This window comes from Stegostoma tigrinum, chromosome 34 (genome assembly GCF_030684315.1).
Source record: "Stegostoma tigrinum isolate sSteTig4 chromosome 34, sSteTig4.hap1, whole genome shotgun sequence".
NCBI classification, from domain to species: domain Eukaryota; kingdom Metazoa; phylum Chordata; class Chondrichthyes; order Orectolobiformes; family Stegostomatidae; genus Stegostoma; species Stegostoma tigrinum.
Window position 1 is genome coordinate 22,297,147 of NC_081387.1, and position 23,628 is coordinate 22,320,774.

General features: G+C 47.3%; 1 protein-coding gene across 17 annotated transcripts in view; it reads right to left on the reverse strand.

Annotated features, from left to right (window-relative positions):
• LOC125446327 (tenascin-X-like) overlaps positions 1–23,628 on the reverse strand; it is a 167,297-nt gene that overhangs the window by 17,139 nt on the left and 126,530 nt on the right. For 7 of the 17 annotated variants that reach the window (XM_059639465.1, XM_059639457.1, XM_059639462.1 and 4 more), the window contains 15 exons: positions 22,968–23,261; positions 22,502–22,792; positions 20,240–20,533; positions 19,774–20,055; positions 17,515–17,808; positions 17,049–17,339; positions 13,686–13,976; positions 11,909–12,208; positions 9,474–9,764; positions 8,073–8,363; positions 5,206–5,505; positions 4,160–4,450; positions 2,738–3,028; positions 1,294–1,416; positions 818–961 (listed from right to left, as the gene is read on the reverse strand). In XM_059639465.1, the coding sequence (XP_059495448.1) occupies positions 818–961; positions 1,294–1,416; positions 2,738–3,028; positions 4,160–4,450; positions 5,206–5,505; positions 8,073–8,363; positions 9,474–9,764; positions 11,909–12,208; positions 13,686–13,976; positions 17,049–17,339; positions 17,515–17,808; positions 19,774–20,055; positions 20,240–20,533; positions 22,502–22,792; positions 22,968–23,261 (4,068 nt within the window). The remainder of the gene's footprint in view (positions 1–817; positions 962–1,293; positions 1,417–2,737; positions 3,029–4,159; positions 4,451–5,205; positions 5,506–8,072; positions 8,364–9,473; positions 9,765–11,908; positions 12,209–13,685; positions 13,977–17,048; positions 17,340–17,514; positions 17,809–19,773; positions 20,056–20,239; positions 20,534–22,501; positions 22,793–22,967; positions 23,262–23,628) is intronic. The other 10 variants (XM_059639459.1, XM_059639460.1, XM_059639461.1 and 7 more) reach the window with 10 other exon arrangements.

A 23,628-nucleotide genomic window follows, 5' to 3' on the forward strand; every position in this document is an offset into this window, starting at 1 on the left:
TTCTCAGGAAGTTCATTCACAACGCCAACAAAAGAGATTGCCTCTTAAGGCTTTTTAAGACCTCTCTCCACTCGCCTTCAAGCCCCCTAGTCTTGAAATTCCCCATCTTAGGGAAATCTCATTGTTTAATAAACTTGTATCAGGTCACCTCTCAGCCTCCCAAGCTCCAGTGGAAAAAAGTCCTGGCCTATCCAGCCTTCCTTTATAAAGCACACCTTCCATACCCTGCAACACCCTGGTAAATCTCCTCTGAACCCACTCCAGCTGGATAATTTCCTTCCTATAACAGGGCAGCCAGAACTGGGCACAGTATTCCAGAAGAGGCCACTCCAATGTCCTGTACAAGGTTTAAGGTGAGAGGGTACAGATACAGAAAGGTTCAGAAGGGCATTTCTTTTTCACATAGAGGGTGGTCAGTGTCTGGAGCAGGCTGCCAGAGGGAGTGCTGGAGGCGAGTGCAATTTCATCGTCTAAGAAATATTTGGACCGTCACATGGATGGGACAGGGGTGGAGGGATATGGAGCAAACACAGGCAAAAAGGACTAGTTTAAACTGTGAAAACTGGGCGGCCCTGGTCAAGTTGGGCCTGTTTCCATACTGTATACCTCTGTGTCTCCAGGAGTGCCTCACCTCCAGAGGGAGCAGTCGAATCTGGGGGGAGTGCGTGCTGGGGTTCTAACTCACTGAGCAACACCCAGCCTCCGTTCCCTCTCCCAACACATCCTCTCACTCCTCTCTCCACCTTGCCTCATGAACTTTCCACCCAGCAATCCCCCATCTCTTCATTCGAACCCCACCAACCCCCACCTCACTCACCGGTAGTGAAGCGGTCCAGGATGGCAGGACTCTCAGTGGGCCCCCGCACGAACACCAGGGTGACCTCATACGGAGTATCTGGGAGCAGGTCCCTCAGAGTAATGCTGGTCTTTGTGCCATCGATCACCACGCTCCTCAATTCACCTGAAACAACATGGCACTGCCATTGGGGGCCGGTGGGGGTGAGGGTTGTCTGAGTGTTGGTGGGGAAAGCTCGGTCGACATTCATCGGTGCGCTGTGGTTAAAGGCTACTGAGGTTTGGCACACAAAAGGGTTAAGGGTTGCCACCATGCGCTGCGCCAGAGGTTAAAGGTCAATGACACACGCACAGGAGGTGATACTCTCTGTTGACTGTCCGAGGGTTAAAGGTCATTGAGCTAAAGGTCAGTTGGCTTGACTGAATGGTTAGTACACACGTACCAACATACACCCACACCCAGTTAGTGACCGAACACATAGCCCGCCACGCTCTCACCTCGCTTTCTTGGGACGTAGGAGATCTTAAAGTTGTCGACAGGGGCTGACAGTGCTGCCCAGTGGACAGTGACTGAGCTGTCTGTGAGGTCGGAGAAACTCAGTCTGCTCGGGCTCTCTTGAGCTGCAATGAAAATGAAGAAAAAAAGAGAGAACATAACAATCCCTGAGCGATTCACTGAAGCACTCCCCCGATGCAGCGACCAGTGGAGCCACGACAGATGGAGCCAGAGGGGAACGGTGTAGGAATAAATAATTCCCCAATCTGTGTAAATGGCAGCAGAGGCTTCAACAGTACCCTGTCTGACGAAAAGGAGAATGTTTCCTCAAGCCTCACAGGCCCTGACCTCAAGCCTTATTTTAATCAATCCGAGACCACATTTCATGTTTACCTCTCACAAGGGCCTTTGTAAACTGGCGAAATGTTTCTTACTTTACTGAAAGGGCCCCCTGGCACCACAGATCCTTCCAGTGGACACAGGAGAGGAGCACCATGGGACATGTGATAACTTACCCACCATGCTTTGCCGGGCACCGTATTCCCAATGGACACATGGGGCTGAAGGGACGGCATGGCTGCAGAATGATGTTGAGCAGTTGGACACTGGCGATGTACTTTAGTGAAGCAGCACAGACTCTTCCAATACCCTGCATCACACTTCCCTTTACCCGCCACCCTCTCCCCTTCCCTCCACCATGCCTCCCCACCGCCAACCCCTCCAAACAATGTATCAGCCAAGATCCCTGACCACCCTGAACATTATCAGACGCTCATGGGAACGTGTCAGGTATTTAACGTAACAAACCAGCGGACGTTTTGAACTGATGCCTTATCTTGCCCGCCCAGTGATACCTTTGAGCAGTCAAACCTCAGGCTGGCATAAATTATCCATCATTCCCTTTGTGCAGCCCTACCACTCCAAGCGGAGATACGCTGGAGTGATAGCAGAGGCAGGTTGGTGGAATGAAGGCGATGGAGGCGGAAGGTGGTAATGACTGTAGATGATTGGAACCTCAGATCCTGGACACACTTCACCTTGAAGCAGAGGGCAGGAAGGAGGGGGGAGTGTTACAGACAGAACAGGGTAGGCTTGCGCACTCTCGGTCTGCCCCAATCCCCAGTGTGCCTATACGGAGCGTCCCAGTACGGAGAGGGGTTCAGGAAGAAACGGTCAACCCGCAACACTGCCCCATCAACTGTGCTGTTACACACTGACTGTAAACAGAAACAAATCCTGGGCCTAGGCCCAATTAGGATGAGAGAGAGTGTCCCAGGTAGGAACGCAATTCTCCAGACTCTGGGCTGTAAAAAAAAATCCGGTGGTAAAATTATTAACGCAGTGAACAAGCTCCTAAATTGGGGTGAAATGGTGATGAGTGAAGAGCTAAATGAATAAAGAGAGCAGAGGCAGCGTAACCCTGAGGACTCTGAGTCTTGTCAGTACCTGTTCGTGCCACAATGGGAATGGGCTCTGTTCGCCGGTTCTGTAACACGCCATAGAGAGAGACGAGGTACTCGGTGTTGGGGGTGAGGTCGGTGATGGAGACGCTACGGAGGTTGCCTGGCACCGTGACCTCCTTGACCTCCAGCTGCCCGTTGGAGTCTCTGTATTGGACCAAGAAAGAGTCAAAGCCCCCTTCCTCCACGGCCCAGCTGAGCTTAAGGCTGCGAGTGTTGACATCAGAGACTGACAGCCTTCCCAGGGCACTGACACCGACAGTGTGAACAGGAACCGCTGGGGAGAGGACGAAACGGGTGGTTAACTGGGTGCAAGAGGCGGTGTGGAGAGAGAAGGTTGTGGAGAGAAAACACAAACGGATTGCTTACATCAAAATTTGCACTTGTCCAAGTCTAGTGACAGAAACCAAATACAATTCAAATCTACACCCTTTTACTCCTGAATGCATGAGTAAGTAATTCTGCACACATCCTATTGGATTCCAGCATCCAATAACTCACTCCTGGATATCTGTTATTCTCTACATAACTTGGACTCTAATCTGTGCTACCCGCCCAGGTACTCGTTATTCTGCACATTAACTCCACTAACCCCTCGAATAGACTCCAGTCTGTAACTCTCTCCAGGGTATCTGTTATTCTGTACATAATCTGCCTGAACCCCTCAATTAAATTCCAGTTTGTATTTCATTCCTGGCCACCTGTTATTCTACATGTAAACTACTGAAACTCCTCAGTTCAGCTTCTAACTCATGCTATACTACGGGTTATATTGTATTAATGATGACGAATTCTGTGGATACACGAGAGATTCTCTTCTGAAGTGAACACCGTGAGGAAGAAATAAATGCCTCCCAAAATTATGTTATCCTTGGCCGTTCGAAATTGGAGACAATCATGAATCTGGAAATAACACACAGTAGTGACCTCCACATTTCACACTGAAGAATGTTTTCTCTGAAGATAAAATTCTAGCTTGTAATCTGAGGAGAAGAGAAAAACGGAAAACAGAAAGCCAAACACATTCAACATAAGCTTTGACCTGTGTATGCATGTGTAAAAATCTACACAACCAAGCCTTGCAGTAAGAAAAGCTTCATTGGATTCACCTTATTTTGCACCTCTTTATAAAGCAGTAACTATTAACACTGAAGCATAATTTACCCAATCACAGCACAGCAATGCCCAGTAGGCTGGAGCATCCAGCCATGCTATCACTTGTCCTAAAATGGCAGCAGTTTCCTTGGCGACAGAAGCAATTTGAGAACAAAATGAAATATTTTCTTGCTCTCAGCCTCAAGAGATTGCATGAGAGCAGAGAGAAAGAGAGAGCGAGATGGAGTGAGAAAATATTTCATGAGTGGAAAAACCGAGAATAGCGTTCGATCCATTCCTGGATCGCAAGTACCTGTGATGGTCAAAAGAGCCACCAATGGTCTGGACGGTTGGCCACTGGACACCCCATAGAGGTAAATGGTGTAGTTGGTCGTAGGCCTTAGGCCTGTGATGAGGGCCGAACGGCGATCACCTGTTACCGTGACATTCTGCAGAAGTTCAGACTCCTGAGCTTTATACTGTATCAGGAAGGAGTCAAAGACAGTGTCAGCTGACCACGAAAGGAGGAAGGAGTCAGCTGTGATATTCGAGAACGAAAGGCTCCCAAACGTGCCGGATTTCACCAACTCTTTCTCTGCTGAAGCTAAAAGGAGGAGGAAGAGATACATAACACTTTACTGTTGGAGGAATAGCTGCTGTTCAACTGTGAGAAGAAGAACTTCCCTACAATTTCTAGGTGAGAACACCAGGGGATAAGACAGTAGTTTATGTTAGTGTCGTGTAATTGTAGAATCGCCTGGCACAGGAAGAGGCCATTTGACCATCACGGCTATGCCTGGTCTTTCAAAGCGCTTCTCAGTTAGTCTCTTGCTTTTTATCCTGAGTGATGTGTTCCCCTTCGAGTGCACAAATGATTTCCCTCCAGACTGTTTTTATGAATCTGATTCCATCAAACCTTCAGCCAATGTGGATCACGACAACCTGTCGTGTGAATAAAAAACGCTTCCCCATCTCCCAATCTTTGACCAGTAATCTGAAATGTCTGACTTCCATTACTGTTACTCCAGCCACAGGAAGCAGTTTCTCCTTGTTTCCTTGACCAAAACCCTTTGTGGTTTGGTAAATCGCCCCATGTCTTATTCTGCTCCAAGCAGAACAACCTTAGCTGTCAGGCATACAACCAATTCAAGAGAATTTCCAAAAAAAAATCGAGCCTTCCCAGCACACGGCACATGAGCACACACTTGACAAATGGACAATGAGAGTGGGGGTCACTCCAAGATGGCTGCTTCCCATGATGCACTGCAGCTTAGAGGGGGCAATAACGTACAGAATGGGAAAACTTCCAGTTCAGTGGTTGAAATAGTTTTGCTGAGGGGACTGATTAGTGAGGAATACCTGCAGTGGTTATTACAGTGGTTAGTGGCCTAGTCCGTCTGCTGCCAGAGAGCCCAGAGAGAGAGATCAGGTACTTGGTACCAGGCCTCAGGCCTTCAATGAAGGACGAATGTTGATGAGCAGGCACTGTGAAGTTCTGCACCTCCTCAGATCCTTCCACTCTGTACTGGATCAGAAAGGAATCAAAGCCACTTTCGGCAGCCCAAAAGATTTGGAGGGAATCCTGTGTGACATTGTTCCCTGAAAGGCGGATCAGTTTACTCAGCCTGCTGGGCTTTACACCATTGGTATCTATGGAAACTGGAGAGAAAGCACAGAGAAATAAAATCGCAATTTAAAGACTGTACTCTGGATAAAAGCCCCTTCGCTGTAAATCCGTGGGGCTAAACCATACCCAAACTTTAGCCTGTAAGGTTGGTTTCAGTATCCACAGTTCCAACAGGAAGATGGATGGATTTCACAACAAATAGGTCGAAGAGAAGACACCACATCTAAGCCTAGGCGTCTGCAGAAGCTGCTCCTCCGTATTTCTCAGCTGGCTCTGAGATCCTGTGAGATAAATACCTGACCGGTCTGTGTTTCTATGGATTGGGAGCTGGGATTTGGAATTCAGGTGCAGGGATATCAGACTGGTTCACTGAGGAAGAGACACTGTCAGCAGAAGTAAAGAAACCACAGCTTCTGGTACAGAGGGTCTAGACCATTGTACATCAATAAGATGGATTTATCATATAGATTATGGTATATCGCACATATAGACAATGGCACACAGTCAGAATTATTTATATCACAGATTAGGATAAGTTCACAAAGCCATAAGCACTACGTTTGGTACAGATTCACTGAGTTATATTGTGACGAAAAGTATATAATCTATAAACACCAATATTATTTTTTAAGAGTTTGGATATTAAACTAGTGGCATATGTGTATTAAACATTTTTTGTGAAGGGCTTTAAAATTAACAACGCTTTTTTTGGGTTTATTTTGACTGTACATTCCAGTATAAATCGAAGCAGCTACAAATATTGTGTTATGTATCAGATCCATAGATGCGATACAAACCGTATGTTTAACAAATCCACAGAGCTGTATACATAACGTATACATAACGTATACATAAATCCACAGAGCTGTATACGTAATGTATACATAAATCCACAGAGCTATATACACTGTAGATTATGGCACAAATCCATAGAGCTCTATATACTCTATGTTATGATATAAATCTACAGAGCTATGCACACTGTATATTAAGGTACAGATTCATAGAGCTGTATATAGTGTATATGATGAGATAAAACCACAAAGCTATATGTACTTTATATTATGTTATAAAACACAGTTTTCTATACACTGTGCATTGTGGTTGAGAACCACAGAGCTGTATACATTGTATATTATGTTAGAGAATTGTGGAATATATACATTGTATATTGTGATAGACAACCCCAGAGGTATACACACTGTATATTACAGCAGACAACCAGATTGCTGTATACACTGTATATTGTGGTAGAGAACCAAAGAGCTGTATACACTGTATATTATGGTAGAGAACCGCACAGTTGCATTAACTGTATATTATGGCAGTGAGCCATATGGTTGCATGCACTGTAAATGTTAGAGAACCACAGAGCGATACACATCGTATGCTATGGTAATGAACCATAGAGCTCTATACACTGTATATATTAGAGAGCCACAAAGTTATATACACTGTATATTATGGTAATAAACCACAGTGCTGCATACACTGTATATTATGGTAGTCAGCTAAACTCACAGAAGCAGCAACAAGACCACTGGAAATTCACAATATAGTGAGCGATGTTGCTCTGGCACGAGAGAGAGAGAGAGAGCATGAATAAACAGCCAGACAGGGAGCAGTATGTCTTTGGTAGTTTTACAGAAGAGCTTCAATTTCAAGGGAGATGGCAGGACAACGTGTCAGTTGTGCCAGTGGGATGGCAGGATACAGGGCACCGAGTACTGAGCCAATGAGTGAACCGTTCACAGTTTGCACCAACAGAAGAGGAAAGTAGGGAGTGATACATCCAGCAAGGGAGGAACAGGAGTCTGAGCTGGCACAAATAACCAACATCAGCCCCAGAATTTGACCCAGGAACACAGGACATTGATAAACTGCTTCACGTACCTTCCGTAGCAGGGAGTTATCAGGAAATCTTGCAGATGGTCACTGGATGAGGACTAGAGAGATGGCAAGGAATGAGGATTGAAGAGATGATAAGAAATGGGAATTGAAGAGACAGCAAGGTATGAGAATTGAATTAGAAAGGAGTTTAGTATTTATTTCTGAATGTCAGTCTAGGTCAACATTTATTGCCTCTCTCTGGCTGCCCTGGAGGGGTTCGTGGTGAGTTGCCACCTGGAAATGTTACATTCTGTTGGGTGTGGGGACCCTCATTTGCACATTTCCAATGCAGCTTGTTAACGCATTTCAGGAAGCGAAGACAACAACCACAGGGAAACAGCAGTGACAGAAAGGTCAAGAAATGGAACTGAAAGATCAAAAGGGATGGGAAGAAATCATTCCTTGAATGAAGACAGAGCTATATACTTACATAGAGGATACAAATATATAATTTGGAGAGGAGAGAAAGAGGCAGCACACAAACTAAAGAAAAACCAGAGAAAGAGAGACGTGAGTTTCAAAGTTTGCACCAACTTCGGAAGAAAGTTGGTCAAAATGAAACTCGCCATTTGTGGTGTTTCGGCGAAGGAGGCCAAGGTTACCCTGTTGGCAGGGAAGCTCTTCAAGCTGGGAAATATTTGTCCGCTTTGTGCAAAGAGCAGCAATAAAAATATTTCCCGGCCTAAGTTTTGCTGGGCGGTGTCACTACCTGTAGTCATCACGACGATTGATAGCGGGCTGGCGTGACGGCCCCTGTACACTCCATAGATGTAGATGGTGTACTTGGTGGTAGGCTTGAGGCCTACAAGGACATACGATCGACGTTTACCAGACACCCGGAGCTTCCTCACGTCCTCGGAGCCCTGGGCTCTGTACTGAATGACGTAGGAGTCAAAGGCCCACGGTGTCGACCAGGAGAGCTCCAAAGAATCAGCTGTGATGTTAGAGACGGAGAGGCTGCCCAGGGCCTTCACCTGAGTGGGCCTTACACCTTCCTTCACTAGAAGCAGGAGACAGAGAGAGAGGGATGTGTAAAATATCACATGATGACATTCTAAAGCGCGCCTGCCTAGGAAAAATAAAGAAGGACGATGGCGACCCACAATGCTTTGCACCTTTTCCAAACATCTCGAAGCCAATAAAGTACATCTGCAGCGTTCCAGAGGGAGGAAATGGATCTACACATTGGAAGCTCCAAAAAAAAACAGCAGTTCCCAGATTATCAGACTTTTACTGATGTTGTTGAAGGATAAAGTATTAGCCAAGGATAGGAGGGAGGACTTCTTGACACAGCGGTGCTGGGATCTTTTCCCGTCTGGTGAGAGAGCTGACATGGACTCGGTTTAATGCCTTACTTTATAGGCGGTGCCTCTGACAGTGTGGCACTCCTTGTAAATGTCAGACTGGGTTCTGCAGGATTCCCCACAGCAGCAGAGACACACAGCCTCTGAGGCACAGCCTAGAGAAAGTGTACTGTTAAATGTTTCCAGTCTAATACCAGTGCACAGTGACATCAGGGCACTTCAGCAGTGCAGAGAGCAATTAGTAAAGTGTGAGAGTCTGAGACACAGGCTATTCACACTTCAGGGGGTGCACTGTCTGAGATGTGAGAGTCTGACGCTTAGCTGGGAAAGTTAAGGATTCATTTTCATGAATTGCTGCTACTTTAAACTCAACTTTGAGATTAGGATGGGAGACAAAGGATGCTTTGTGCAATGTTGAGGAACAATCCGTTTTGAACCAGAGCCCACCCACCCCGTTCCTGTCAATGGGATTAACTAACAACTTGGAAAACAAGCCATTAGCCCAACTGGCTGACGCTTCACATGAACCTCCTCAATCCTTTACCTCTGCATCTCAATCCCCACCCCCAAAACACACACATTAACGTCACCAGGGCTGAGGCTTTTCCAAAGTTCGCTCGAAAACAGAAGTGGTGGTTACCACAGTGATGGGCTCACTTTGCTGTGGACAGGGACGGGAAAGCAAATCGAATTGGAGAAATTGCTGGGGGAGGTGGAATGTGGGGGTGGGGGGGGGGGGGCGGTGGTGAGCGGGGATAATTCCCAGCGTGTACAGTAGTTTCGCCTCTAGTTTGATCACAAGGTACCTGTGGTGGAAGCCACAAAGGCCGTCAGTTTTGTGACTTGGCTTTGAAAGGCCCCGTAGAGATAGATGGTGTATTTGGTGCTCGGCCTGAGGCCTGTGATGAAGAATGACCTCTGATCTCCAGCCACGGTCAGATTGCTCCAACTCTGGGAGCCGTGGGCTCGGTACTGGATTAGAAAGTATTCATACACTCGGCCCACGGTCCAGGCGAGTTGCAGAGAGTGTGCTGTGATGTGAGATACACCGGGTGGGACCGGGGCCCTCGCTGTTGGACTAACTTCGTCCGTGGAGCCTACAGGAGAAAAATGGGATGAGAACTGTTACCAGTTGGAATTAGGTGTCAACGACCAACAGAACCACTGAATGGTCACAGCCCAAAAGCAGGCCAACCGGCCCATCAAGTCTGTGTTGTGTTTCTGCAAGAGCAACTCTCCTAATCCCCACTCCCCCACCTTCCTCCTCTTGGCCTGATATCTTCAGGTAATGATCCAATTTCATTTCAAAAGCTTTGATTCCATCACACTGTCAGGATTTGAACCACTCGCTGCGGGAGAACTCCCGTCCTGACAGCACAGTGGGGTCTATCTACAAAGGACCGCAGTGCTTCAAGAAGCTGCCATTTTTCTAGGGCCGCTAGGAAGACAGGGGCAGTAAGACTGTAGCTGAGCCAGCAACACTCACATGTCACAAACTAACAACTAAAACAAACAACTTTCCTCATGTCACTGCTACTTTTTCCGATTACCCTAAGTCTGGATCTTAATCCTTCCACCAATAGAAACAATTTGTCCTCATCCTCTCGGCCCAGACCCTCACCCTTCTGATCACTTCCATCGGAGAGCCACTATTTGTCTTCTCAGAAGGAGAATCTTGACTGAAATCTTCAGTCTGTGAGAGCTCATGGGTAAAGACCAGGGCATAATGAGTAATGACAATTTCACCGAAGGCTTTTGTACCGAACTGGAATGCCCTGTGTGAAAGGCTGATGGAGTAGATTCACTGGGAATTTTCAAACAGGATTTTGGATGTATAGTTGAAAGGGAGAAATGTGCAGGGCTGTAGGGAAATGTCGGGCTGGTCGGGAGGTGCGGAGAGCTCTCTCGGAGATTGGTACAGACATGATGGGCAAATGAGCTACTCTTTTTGCATTCAGAGATGCCAGGAACCCTGTGCGTCACTGGAAGATCCAAAACTGGAAGTTCAGTTGTCACACAGACTCGGCAACATGGCAGCAACAGACAAAGGTTTTGTCTCCAGGGAAGATTCCTAGCCCCCATCTACAAGCCAGCAAGGAGATAAGCTTATAACCAGATAGCTAACCTAACCTGATAGACAGAGAATACACAGCCAGCTTCCTGCAGTCATCCTAAACCTGCAAGCAGTTTTCAAATGGCAGTATGGAGGGACAGCGGTCCTTAGATGATTTTCAAGGGCATATTGATGAATAGTTCCAGATGGAAAGAATCCTAGTTTGTTAAGTGGAGGTCGGAGTGTCAGGAACACAGGCAGAATGGCACTGGAAAGTATTTACTGGAGAAGGAGCAAAAATGGAGAGAAAGAGAAAAAAAAATGGTTCAGTGAGACAACTTTGAAATGATGGACATGAAGAATATCAGTCTCTAGAGAAATAAAAAGACAAAAAGCTATTAGAAATTCTTTTGAACTGAAAAGGTATGGAGGGAACCTCACAGATTGTGGATTGAAGAGATGGCAAGGAATGAGGATTGAAGAGATGGCAAGGAATGAGGATTGAAGAGATGGTGAGGAATGAGGATTGAAGACTAACAAGGAATGAGGATTGAAGACATAACAAGGAATGAGGATTGAAGAGATGGCAAGGAATGAGGATTGAAGAGATGGTGAGGAATGAGGATTGAAGACTAACAAGGAATGAGGATTGAAGAGCTGGCAAGGAATGAGGATTGAAGAGATAACAAGGAATGAGGATTGAAGAGATAACAAGGAATGGGGATTGAAGAGATAACAATTAATGGGAATTGAAGAGATGATGAGGAATGAGGACTGTACAGAAGATGAGGAATGACATGGATTCATTCTTTGATTGTAGGCAGGGTTATGCATTTATATACGGAATATAACCATATGATAGTAACAATCCCGTAAACTAACATCCATGGAGAGGTTAATGCGCACAGCATGGATGAAGAGATTTCCCATGTAAGCTTTCTGGAACTCAGTGCTGGTCTAAGGGGAATGGTCCTGCTGTTTCGAGGCCTCAGGGCCCAGCAGCTCTGAAACCTGTGACCTCTATCCGATAAACAGAGACAGAAAACCACAGCAGCTGGCCAGACACCTACACCTCGATACCCTGAGAGTTGCTGCTGTATTCCTGAGCGGGTCTCAGAAGGAAATATTTGCCTCTTCCAATGAGGAATTGCTGAGGAAATATTTCCCACGCTGCTGCGGCCTGTGTACCTGCAGTGGTGATGGTAGTGGACAGGGGCGTTGTGTGACGGCCACTCAAAACTCCGTAGAGGTAGAAGGTGTACTTGGTGGTAGGCCTGAGGCCTGTGATGACGTGTGATTGACTGTGGCCTCTCAGAGACTGTTTCTGCACCAGCTCTGACCCCTGGGCTCTGTACTGCACGACGTAGGAGTCATAGTCTCTGTGGGTCGTCCAGGACAGTCTGACCGAGTGAGGTGTCAGTGCCAAAGCAGAAAGGCTGCCCAGCTCCTTCCTCTCGCTGGGCTCCATGACAACCGATCCTGTGGAAGCTGCAACAATATCAAATACACTTGAAGCGGTAAAACGTCCCAAAACCCTTCACACTGAACCACGGCAGAAGGCACATGACCAAAGACAGTCAAAGCGTTTGATGGTAAGGAATAACTTATAGGAGGAGAGATACCAGGCGGGACCTTTGAGAGCTGAGGGTCCACACTTTTTTATTCATTCATGGGATGAGGGTGTCGCCGGCGAGGCAGCATTTATTGCCCATCCCTAATTTCCCAGAGGGCAATTGTCCAGCGCTAATACCACTAGGCCATCACCTCCTCCTTGGTGTGGCTGCCAACAGCGGAGGATTAAAATCAAGGAAACCTGTGAATGAGAGGAGCACGGTTTTCTCGGACCTTTATGGAACCAGAGCAGATTCCAGAGGTAGGGATGGACCACGGCCGCAAAGTGATTTGAAGAGAAGACTAAGCATTTTAAAATCAAGCTGCCACTTAACCAGTACTCAGAGAGGGAAAGGGGTAATGCTGAGCAGGATGGGATGGGATTTAGAATCGGGAGCAGATCCAGATGGGAGGGTTGCCGATAACTACACCCAAGTAAGCATTAGGATGCAGAAGGAACACAAGGCAGCCTCGAGGGACCTGATGGGTAAATCCCTCCAAGGTCAGAAGTCATCCATGGCCAACCAACTGTTGACAAATGCTGGTAATTATGTCAGTGAGTATGCATACCCATGTGTGTGTGTGTTCGCACATGTACATCGATGCATGTGTGCGTGCACACACATCTCTGTGAATACAAGTGTGTGTGTGCACCTGTGTGCACAAGTATCTTTGTATGGAGGTGCACATGCCCATGTATGTGTACAGAAGTCTGTGTCTGTGTGTGTGTGTGTGTGTGTGTGTGTGTGTGTGTGTGTCTGTGTGTGTCTGTGTCTGTGTGTGTGTGTGTGTGTGTCTGTGTGTGTGTGTGTGTGTCTGTGTGTGTGTGTGTGTGTGTGTGTGTGTGTGTGTGTGTGTGTGGTGGAGAGTGTGATGGAGGCAGAGAGAGAAAACACAAGGGAAGTGTGGAATGAGAGATTGAGAGACGGCTGACTATGAACAGAGTGACATGTATCTGTCTGACTGTACCCGTGTGCAACATTCCAGACACAAATGGACAGCGGAAGCTCCCGCTGGATAAATATCACAGGAAATGGGATCCAGACCCATAGGAAACAAGAGACCCTCATAAAATAAGGGCTGAGAAACTCCAATAACAGTAAGACAGAGAAATAAACAAGGATAAGTTTGTCACCGTGGCGAGATTGTACATGCCGAGTTGTGTGCAGTTACCACCTGGAAGATCTCAGGCTGCAGGTTCATCTGACACTTATTTCAAAACCCAATCTATCAGTTTTCTGGAAACAGTTGTGTTGAAAAGCAGGGAGAAAGTTGGGATAATTTGCACAGATAAGAGTTAAGAGTAAAACAGCAAACATGAATACATTCCTTGTATTAATTGTTGAAAAAATACCTGCGGTGGTCGCTTGACTGGTCAGTGGCTTTGTGCGCTGGCCCTTAGCGACCCCATACAGTCGGACAGTGTAGATGGTGGTAGGCCTCAGGCCTTTGATGAAGGCTGACCTTTGGTCCCCAGTCACGGTTAGGTTGTACACTCCCTGGGGCTCTGCAGTGCTGTACTGGATCAGAAAGGAATCAAAGCCTTTGCTCGCCGTCCAGGAGAGTCTGAAGGACTGATTCGTGATGTGAGAGACAGAAAGTTCGCCAAGTTTATGTGGCTTCACTGTGTCCTTAACTGCAGAGGCTAGGGCAGGAAAAAGAGGCAAGATGTTACGTGGTAGGAAGGATGATTCGGAGGCTTGCAATCCCTTGTAGTACCAGTGGTGGAAGCCCAGAACCTCAAGAGGGAGACTGAATCAAAAGGAGGAAGCTGTAAGTGGCCTTAGAACAGGCAAAGGGACAGGAGGAGCCTGCACTCACATCAGCTTGTTTGATCAGGTCATGGCTGATTTGCTGACTGAACTGATCCATTTCCCTACTTTACATTCCCCTTTGCTACTCATATACAATAAACCGTGTTCCACTTCAGTATCGAAATCTCCAACCGATCCCCAGCACACACTCCAAACAGCTGGGATCTAATCTTCACTTAATCCCCCATAGGCTCCCTACTCCTCCAACCAGATGTCGGCCTGTCTCCACATCAATCCAATTAAACCCTTTGATCAGTGTGGTCACTTTGATCATATCTTCAGGACACAATCCGCCTTCAGGATGCAATCCACCTCCATAAGCTACGGCAGAAAATCCCATAGCAAAACAAAACCCAGAGGGCTCCTGTGGCACAGTCGCTACCCTATGCCGGGTACATAACCACTTTAACATGGTACGTACAAATACCCTGGACTTTATTCACAAAAGTCGAGTGTCACCGACTTCCAATCTGATCTGTCAATACAAGGACAGCTGGGGCCCATGTGGAACCCAGATGGGGATGGTTCTTTGGTCTCTCCCACACGGGCAGCAAAGGAGATTTGAATAAAGGTCAATTTGTGCGATGGAATGCAGGACTCAGAATCCACTTTAAAATCCCTCACCAAAGACTGGCAAAGACAGCAGGAAAGAGCTGCACTGGTCTGCTATCAATGGACTTGTCCCTAATGGGGTAAGTCTGTTTGATATGACACCTCTTCCATTCGGTGGAGGACACGGCCCACAGTCGATCCCAGTCAAACGTTGTGGTACTAAAACAGCAGAGGTGTGGTGTCAATAGGCCCTAGTTCACCTCAGGGACAGAAAAGAGATGCACGGTCCAACTTGATACGATGGCTGTGATGAGTCTGCGAGCAGCTCCAAAAACGAAACAAATCCTTGGCTGACAAATCCGGCAAAAATACACCATCCACTCCTGACAATTCAAAATAAAGTCAATGATCATGAATCAGGCCCTGGCTCACAGCCGAGGGGTATGATCGAGTGATTCTGGATGAGAAATTGTGGGAACGCCAATCCCAGTGAGGAGACAATAAACAGACAGCAATGCCCCAGAACCATTCCGAGGTTCTCCCCTCTCTCTCCCAGCACACAACACACTCCAGCATTGACACAGCACTGAGCTCATTGAAGATGCTTTGCAAGTCCATGGGGCTGCAAGAAACACAAGGGTTAATGGCATCTCACCGTCAGCCAAAGCAGATTGTGACAACAACAACTTGCTTGAAACTCGCACCATTAAAGCAATCAAACAGCTATCCACGTGTTTCCAGAAGCCATTTGACACTGAGTTACAAGAAGAGATTTCAGGACAGGTGATTATCAGAGTGACAAATAAATAGAATTGAAGAGGTGCCTGAAAGCAGCACAAAAACATCACAAGTTTCAATCACATTAAAGTGGAACAATATTCATTACGATCTTTAATAGACCAGCTTCAGTCTCGGGACATTGGGATTCTCTCGCCCATTTCTATCAGTGAGCCAGGTAATCTCTGAGAGGACGAGGAAACTCTGATTCACATGGCATTACTTGTCCTGGGGGAGCTCCGTATGTCACACCACGGACAGCCCTGTGTCCACACAGCTCAGGGTACAAGCTACAAGGACCCTCACTGAATTCGGCAGTGTCACTGTGTGCAAAAAACCCACTTATAGAAACCGTCCTGTCTGGATGCACGTTGGTATGGCATCTGCTCTTCCCCAAACTGTACAAAATTACAGAGAATCGTGAACACAGCCCATGATACAGAGCAGCCTTCCCTCCACTCACTCTGTCTGCACTTCACGTCACCTTGGAAATGCTGCCGAGACAATCTAAGAGTACTCCTGCCCCAGATATACTCTGTTCCTCCTTCTTCCATTCGACAAAGTTTACACAATATTTCAAGACAAAGACCAACAGATTTAAGAACAGCTTCTTCCCGCTGCCTGCAGACTTACATTTGGGCCTCTCATACATTCGAGTTGACCTTTCTCTGTACCTGCCCTGTAGCTGTAACACTATATTCCGGATTCTGCTCTATTACTCTGATGTACTTTTGTAAGGACTGATTTGTCTGGGTAGGACACAAAACAAAACTTTTCTCTGTAACTTCTCAATCGCCCTTACTGAAGCCTGGCCCTAAGGGATTAACAGAAAGGGCAGGAAGCACATTCCTCCTCCTCACACAACATGTTTGTGATGCCTGCTGTGGTAGAAGAACAAAGAGCAAAGTCACATACACATCATCACTCAAGTGACCAACGGGTGATTTCGCTCATTGCTCTGAGTGCAATAGGCCAATGTAGAAAAGATGGCCAACCATGATGTGTCACAGAAATTTCACAGCAGAAGAAGGTGTTGGGGTAAAGTTATTGGGGATGTAGATGATTCACAGAGGTGAATCACAGGAGGATATTTATATGCAGCTCACAACTGCCGGTGAATGTTATAAATATGTCAGAAACCTGTACATCCCGGAACAAAGAGACAAGACCAGATTCGGAAGCCTCAATGCTGCCCTGATGTGATAACTGGGCACCATCGCTTGTGTCTTTGTGTTGGGACTTTACACAAATACCCAACGGCCCAGCTCACTGACCGGCCCCTACCCCACTGACTGGAGTTACTTGTATCACTGCACTCACCAGCCCAGAGAGACCGACATCGCCACAGGAGCCGATAAAACAGATTGAAGCACGAAAAGGAACACAGAAGAGAAAAACATGGTAAAAGCTTGGAAATGCATAAAATGAGGGGTGGCCAAGGAAAATATTTTCCCAAAGTGGTGTCCAGTTGAAATGAGGAAAATATTTTCCACTGACATTCAGCAGCAGCTCCAGATGAGAAGTGGCAATAAGTGACTGGGAATTCTGATGGTCACTTGCTGAACAATAGGTACCTCTTGTGGTTACGACAGATGTTGACAGTGCTGTGCGCTGGACTCTGGAAATCCCATAGACCGTGACGGTGTATTTGGTGCTAGGCCTCAGGCCTGTGAGGAGGTAGGAGCGGCGATGGGCCATCACCGTCACATTCTGCACACTCTGGGATCCCACGACTCTGTACTCAATCAGGAAGGAACCAAAGGCCAACTCTGTCGTCCAGGAGACCCGCGCTGAGTCAGCTGTCACCGCGGATATGGAAAGAGGGCCCAGTTTAACAGGTTTGACCAGGGCCTTGTCTGTCAGAGCTGGACCGGGGGTTGGGGGTATCATGTGGGTGAGAGAGGGAGGGTGCAGGGAATGCAAAAAGAGAATAATTTAAATCGTCAGCCAGGGGTCAATCCCAAACCAGTTTAACAACATCAGAGAAACACCAGACAAGGTCAATAAGAACAAAGTTTCCCTCAGGCTGAGGGGAAATACCTGCAGTCTTGGCCCAGGTGGTCAGTGGTCTGCTGCGTTGGTCACCAGACAGACCGGAGACATACAGCCTGTAGGTGGTACTAGGCCTCAGGCCTGTGATGACAGCTGATCGATGGTCTCCGGTCACCGGGAGCTCGCTCACATCTTCCGACCCCTCCGGGCGGTACTCGATGAGGAAGGAATCGTAGGATTTCTCCGTTTCCCAGGAGAGTTTGAGGGAGTCCGCTGTGACCTTAGACACTGAGACATTGCTCAGGTCCGTGACCGCTCTCTGACCCTCTTTATCTGTGGAGGCTACAAGTCAAATCGAAGACAATGATTATTGATCAGGCCCTGGCTCGCAGCCGAGGGGAATAATCGAGAGATTCTGGACAAGAAATTGTGGGAACGCCAATCCCAGTGAGGAGACAATAAACAGACAGCAATGCCCCAGGACCATTCCGAGGTTCTCCCCTCTCTCTCCCAGCACACAACACACTCCAGCATTGACACAGCACTGAGCCCATTGAAGATGCTTTGCAAGTCCGTGGGGCTGCGAGAAACACAAGGGTTAATGGCATCTCACCGTCAGCCAAAGCAGATTGTGACAACAACAACTTGCTTGAAACTCGCACCATTAAAGCAATCAAACAGCTATCCAAGTGTTTCCAGAAGCCATTTGACACTGAGTTACAAGAAGAGATTTCAGGACAGGTGATTATCAGAGTGACAAATAAATAGAATTGAAGAGGTGCATTAAAGCAGCATAACAACATCACAAGTTTCAATCACATTAAAGTGTAACAATATTCATTACGATCTTTAATAGACCAGCTTCAGTCTCGGGACATTGGGATTCTCTCGCACATTTCTATCAGTGAGCCAGGTAATCTCTAAGAGTGACAGGAAACTCTGACTCACACAGCATTACTTGTCCTGGGGGAGCTCCGTATGTCTCACCACGGACAGCCCTGTGTCCACACAGCTCAGGGTACAAGCTACAAGGACCCTCACTGAATTCGGCAGTGTCACTGTGTGCAAAAAACCCACTTATAGAAACCGTCCTGTCTGGATGCATGTTGGTATGGCATCTGCTCTTCCCCAAACTGTACGAAATTACAGAGAATTGTGAACACAGCCCATGATACAGAGCAGCCTTCCCTCCACTCACTCTGTCTGCACTTCACGTCACCTTGGAAATGCTGCCGAGACAATCTAAGAGTACTCCTGCCCCAGATATACTCTGTTCCTCCTTCTTCCATTCGACAAAGTTTACACAATATTTCAAGACAAAGACCAACAGATTTAAGACCAGCTTCTTCCTGCTGCCTGCAGACTTACATTTGGGCCTCTCATACATTCGAGTTGACCTTTCTGTGTACCTGCCCTGTAGCTGTAACACTATATTCCGGATTCTGCTCTATTACTCTGATGTACTTTTGTAAGGACTGATTTGTCTGGGTTGGACACAAAACAAAACTTTTCACTGTAACTTCTCAATCGCCCTTACTGAAGCCTGGTTCCTGAGTGATTAACAGAAAGGGCAGGAAGCACATTCCTCCTCTTCTCAGAACATGTTTGTGATGCCTGCTGTGGTAGAAGAACAAAGAGTAAAGTCACATACATATCATCACTCAAGTGACCAACGGGTGATTTCGCTCATTGCTTTGAGTGCAATAGGCCAATGGAGAAAAGATGGCCAACTATGATGAGTCACAGAGGTTTCACAGCAGACGAAAGAGTGCAAGGGTGTTGGGGGAAAGTTATTGGGGATGTAGATGAATCACAGCAGGATATTTATACACAGCTCACAACTGTGGGTCAATGTTACAAATATGTCAGAAACCTGTACATCCCTGAACAAACAGACAAGACCAGATTCGGAAGCCTCAATGCTGCCCTGATGTGATAACTGGGCACCATCGCTTGTGTCTTTGTGTTGGGACTTCACACAAATACCCAATGGCCCACCTCACTGCCCGGCCCCTCCACCACTGACTGGAGTTACTTGTTTCACTGCACTCACCAGCCCAGAGACACCGACATTGCCACAGGAGCCGATAAAACAGATTGAAGCACGAAAAGGAACACAGAAGAGAAAAACATGGTAAAAGCTTGAAAATGCATAAAATGAGGGGTGACCAATGCAAATATTTTCCCAAAGTGGTGTCCAGTTGAAATGAGGAAAATATTTTCCACTGACATTCAGCAGCGGCTCCAGATGAGAAATGGCGATAAGTGACTGGGAATTCTGATGGTCACTTGCTGAACAATAGGTACCTCTTGTGGTTATGACAGATGTTGACAGTGCTGTGCGCTGGCCTCTGGAAATCCCATAGACCGTGACGGTGTATTTGGTGCTAGGCCTCAGGCCTGTGAGGAGGTAGGAGCGGCGATGGGCCATCACCGTCACATTCTGCACGCTCTGGGATCCCACGACTCTGTACTCAATCAGGAAGGAACCAAAGGCCAACTCTGTCGTCCAGGAGACCCGCACCGAGTCAGCTGTCACCGTGGAAACGGAAAGAGTGCCCAGTTTAACAGGTTTGACCAGGGCCTTGTCTGTCAGAGATGGACCGGGGGTTGGGGGTATCATGTGGGTGAGAGAGGGAGGGTGCAGGGAATGCAAAAAGAGAATAATTTAAATCGTCAGCCAGGGGTCAATCCCAAACCAGTTTAACAACATCAGAGAAACACCAGACAAGGTCAATAAGAACAAAGTTTCCCTCAGGCTGAGGGGAAATACCTGCAGTCTTGGCCCAGGTGGTCAGTGGTCTGCTGCGTTGGTCACCAGACAGACCGTAGACATGCAGCCTGTAGGTGGTACTAGGCGTCAGGCCTGTGATGACAGCTGATCGATGGTCTCCGGTCACCGGGAGCTCGCTCACATCTTCCGACCCCTCCGGACGGTACTCGATGAGGAAGGAATCGTAGGATTTCTCCGTTTCCCAGGAGAGTTTGAGGGAGTCCGCTGTGACCTTAGACACTGAGACATTGCTCAGGTCCGTGACCGCTCTCTGACCCTCTTTGTCTGTGGAGGCTACAATTTAAATCGAAGACAATGATTATTGATCAGGCCCTGGCTCGCAGCCGAGGGGAATGATGGAGTGATTCTGGATGAGAAATTGTGGGAACGCCAATCCCAGTGAGGAGACAATAAACAGACAGCAATGCCCCAGAACCATTCCGAGGTTCTCCCCTCTCTCTCCCAGCACACAACACACTCCAGCATTGACACAGCACTGAGCCCATTGAAGATGCTTTGCAAGTCAGTGGGGCTGCAAGAAACACAAGGGTTAATGGCATCTCACCGTCAGCCAAAGCAGATTGTGACAACAACAACTTGCTTGAAACTCGCACCATTAAAGCAATCAAACAGCTATCCAAGTGTTTCCAGAAGCCATTTGACACTGAGTTACAAGAAGAGATTTCAGGACAGGTGATTATCAGAGTGACAAATAAATAGAATTGAAGAGGTGCCTTAAAGCAGCACAACAACATCACAAGTTTCAATCACATTAAAGTGTAACAATATTCATTACGATCTTTAATAGACCAGCTTCAGTCTCAGGACATTAGGAATCTCTCGCACATTTCTATCAGTGAGCCAGGTAATCTCTGAGAGTGACAGGAAACTCTGACTCACACAGCATTACTTGTCCTGGGGGAGCTCCGTATGTCACATCACGGACAGCCCTGTGTCCACACAGCTCAGGGTCGAAGCTACAAGGACCCTCACTGATTTCGGCAGTGTCACTGTGTGTAAAAAACCCACTTATAGAAACCGTCCTGTCTGGATGCACGTTGGTATGGCATCTGCTCTTCCCCAAACTGTACGAAATTACAGAGAATTGTGAACACAGCCCATGATACAGAGCAGCCTTCCCTCCACTCACTCTGTCTGCACTTCACGTCACCTTGGAAAAGCTGCCGACACAATCTAAGAGTACTCCCGCCCCAGATATACTCTGTTCCTCCTTCTTCCATTCGACAAAGTTTACACAATATTTCAAGACAAAGACCAACAGATTTAAGACCAGCTTCTTCCCGCTGCCTGCAGACTTACATTTGGGCCTCTCATACATTCGAGTTGATCCTTCTCTGTACCTGCCCTGTAGCTGTTACACTATATTCCGGATTCTGCTCTGTTACTCTGATGTACTTTTGTAAGGACTGATTTGTCTGGGTAGGACCCAAAACAAAACTTTTCACTGTAACTTCTCAATCGCCCTTCCTGAAGACTGGTTCCTGAGTGATTAAGAGAAAGGACAGGAAGCACATTCCTCCTCCTCTCAGAACATGTTTGTGATGCCTGCTGTGGTAGAAGAACAAAGAGCAAAGTCACATACACATCATCACTCAAGTGACCAACGGGTGATTTCGCTCATTGCTCTGAGTGCAATAGGCCAATGTAGAAAAGATGGCCAACCATGATGTGTCACAGAAATTTTACAGCAGAAGAAGGTGTTGGGGTAAAGTCATAGGGGATGTAGATGATTCACAGAGGTGAATCACAGGAGGATATTTATATGCAGCTCACAACTGCCGGTGAATGTTATAAATATGTCAGAAACCTGTGCATCCCTGAACAAAGAGACAAGACCAGATTCGGAAGCCTCAATGCTGCCCTGATGTGATAACTGGGCACCATCGCTTGTGTCTTTGTGTTGGGACTTTACACAAATACCCAACGGCCCAGCTCACTGACCGGCCCCTCCCCCACTGACTGGAGTTACTTGTATCACTGCACTCACCAGCCCAGAGAGACCGACATCGCCACAGGAGCCGATAAAACAGATTGAAGCACGAAAAGGAACACAGAAGAGAAAAACATGGTAAAAGCTTGGAAATGCATAAAATGAGGGGTGGCCAAGGAAAATATTTTCCCAAAGTGGTGTCCAGTTGAAATGAGGAAAATATTTTCCACTGACATTCAGCAGCAGCTCCAGATGAGAAATGGCGATAAGTGACTGGGAATTCTGATGGTCACTTGCTGAACAATAGGTACCTCTTGTGGTTATGACAGATGTTGACAGTGCTGTGCGCTGGCCTCTGGAAATCCCATAGACGGTGATGGTGTATTTGGTGCTAGGCCTCAGGCCTGTGAGGAGGTAGGAGCGGCGATGGGCCATCACCGTCACATTCTGCACGCTCTGGGATCCCACGACTCTGTACTCAATCAGGAAGGAACCAAAGGCCAACTCTGTCGTCCAGGAGATGCGCGCCGAGTCAGCTGTCACCGCGGATATGGAAAGAGTGCCCAGTTTAACAGGTTTGACCAGGGCCTTGTCTGTCAGAGCTGGACCGGGGGTTGGGGGTATCATGTGGGTGAGAGAGGGAGGGTGCAGGGAATGCAAAAAGAGAATAATTTAAATCGTCAGCCAGGGGTCAATCCCAAACCAGTTTAACAACATCAGAGAAACACCAGACAAGGTCAATAAGAACAAAGTTTCCCTCAGGCTGAGGGGAAATACCTGCAGTCTTGGCCCAGGTGGTCAGTGGTCTGCTGCGTTGGTCACCAGACAGACCGGAGACATACAGCCTGTAGGTGGTACTAGGCCTCAGGCCTGTGATGACAGCTGATCGATGGTCTCCGGTCACCGGGAGCTCGCTCACATCTTCCGACCCCTCCGGGCGGTACTCGATGAGGAAGGAATCGTAGGATTTCTCCATTTCCCAGGAGAGTTTGAGGGAGTCCGCTGAGACCTTAGACACTGAGACATTGCTCAGGTCCGTGACCGCTCTCTGACCCTCTTTATCTGTGGAGGCTACAAGTCAAATCGAAGACAATGATTATTGATCAGGCCCTGGCTCGCAGCCGAGGGGAATAATCGAGTGATTCTGGACAAGAAATTGTGGGAACGCCAATCCCAGTGAGGAGTCAATAAACAGACAGCAATGCCCCAGGACCATTCCGAGGTTCTCCCCTCTCTCTCCCAGCACACAACACACTCCAGCATTGAAACAGCACTGAGCCCATTGAAGATGCTTTGCAAGTCCGTGGGGCTGCAAGAAACACAAGGGTTAATGGCATCTCACCGTCAGCCAAAGCAGATTGTGACAACAACAACTTGCTTGAAACTTGCACCATTAAAGCAATCAAACAGCTATCCAACTGTTTCCAGAAGCCATTTG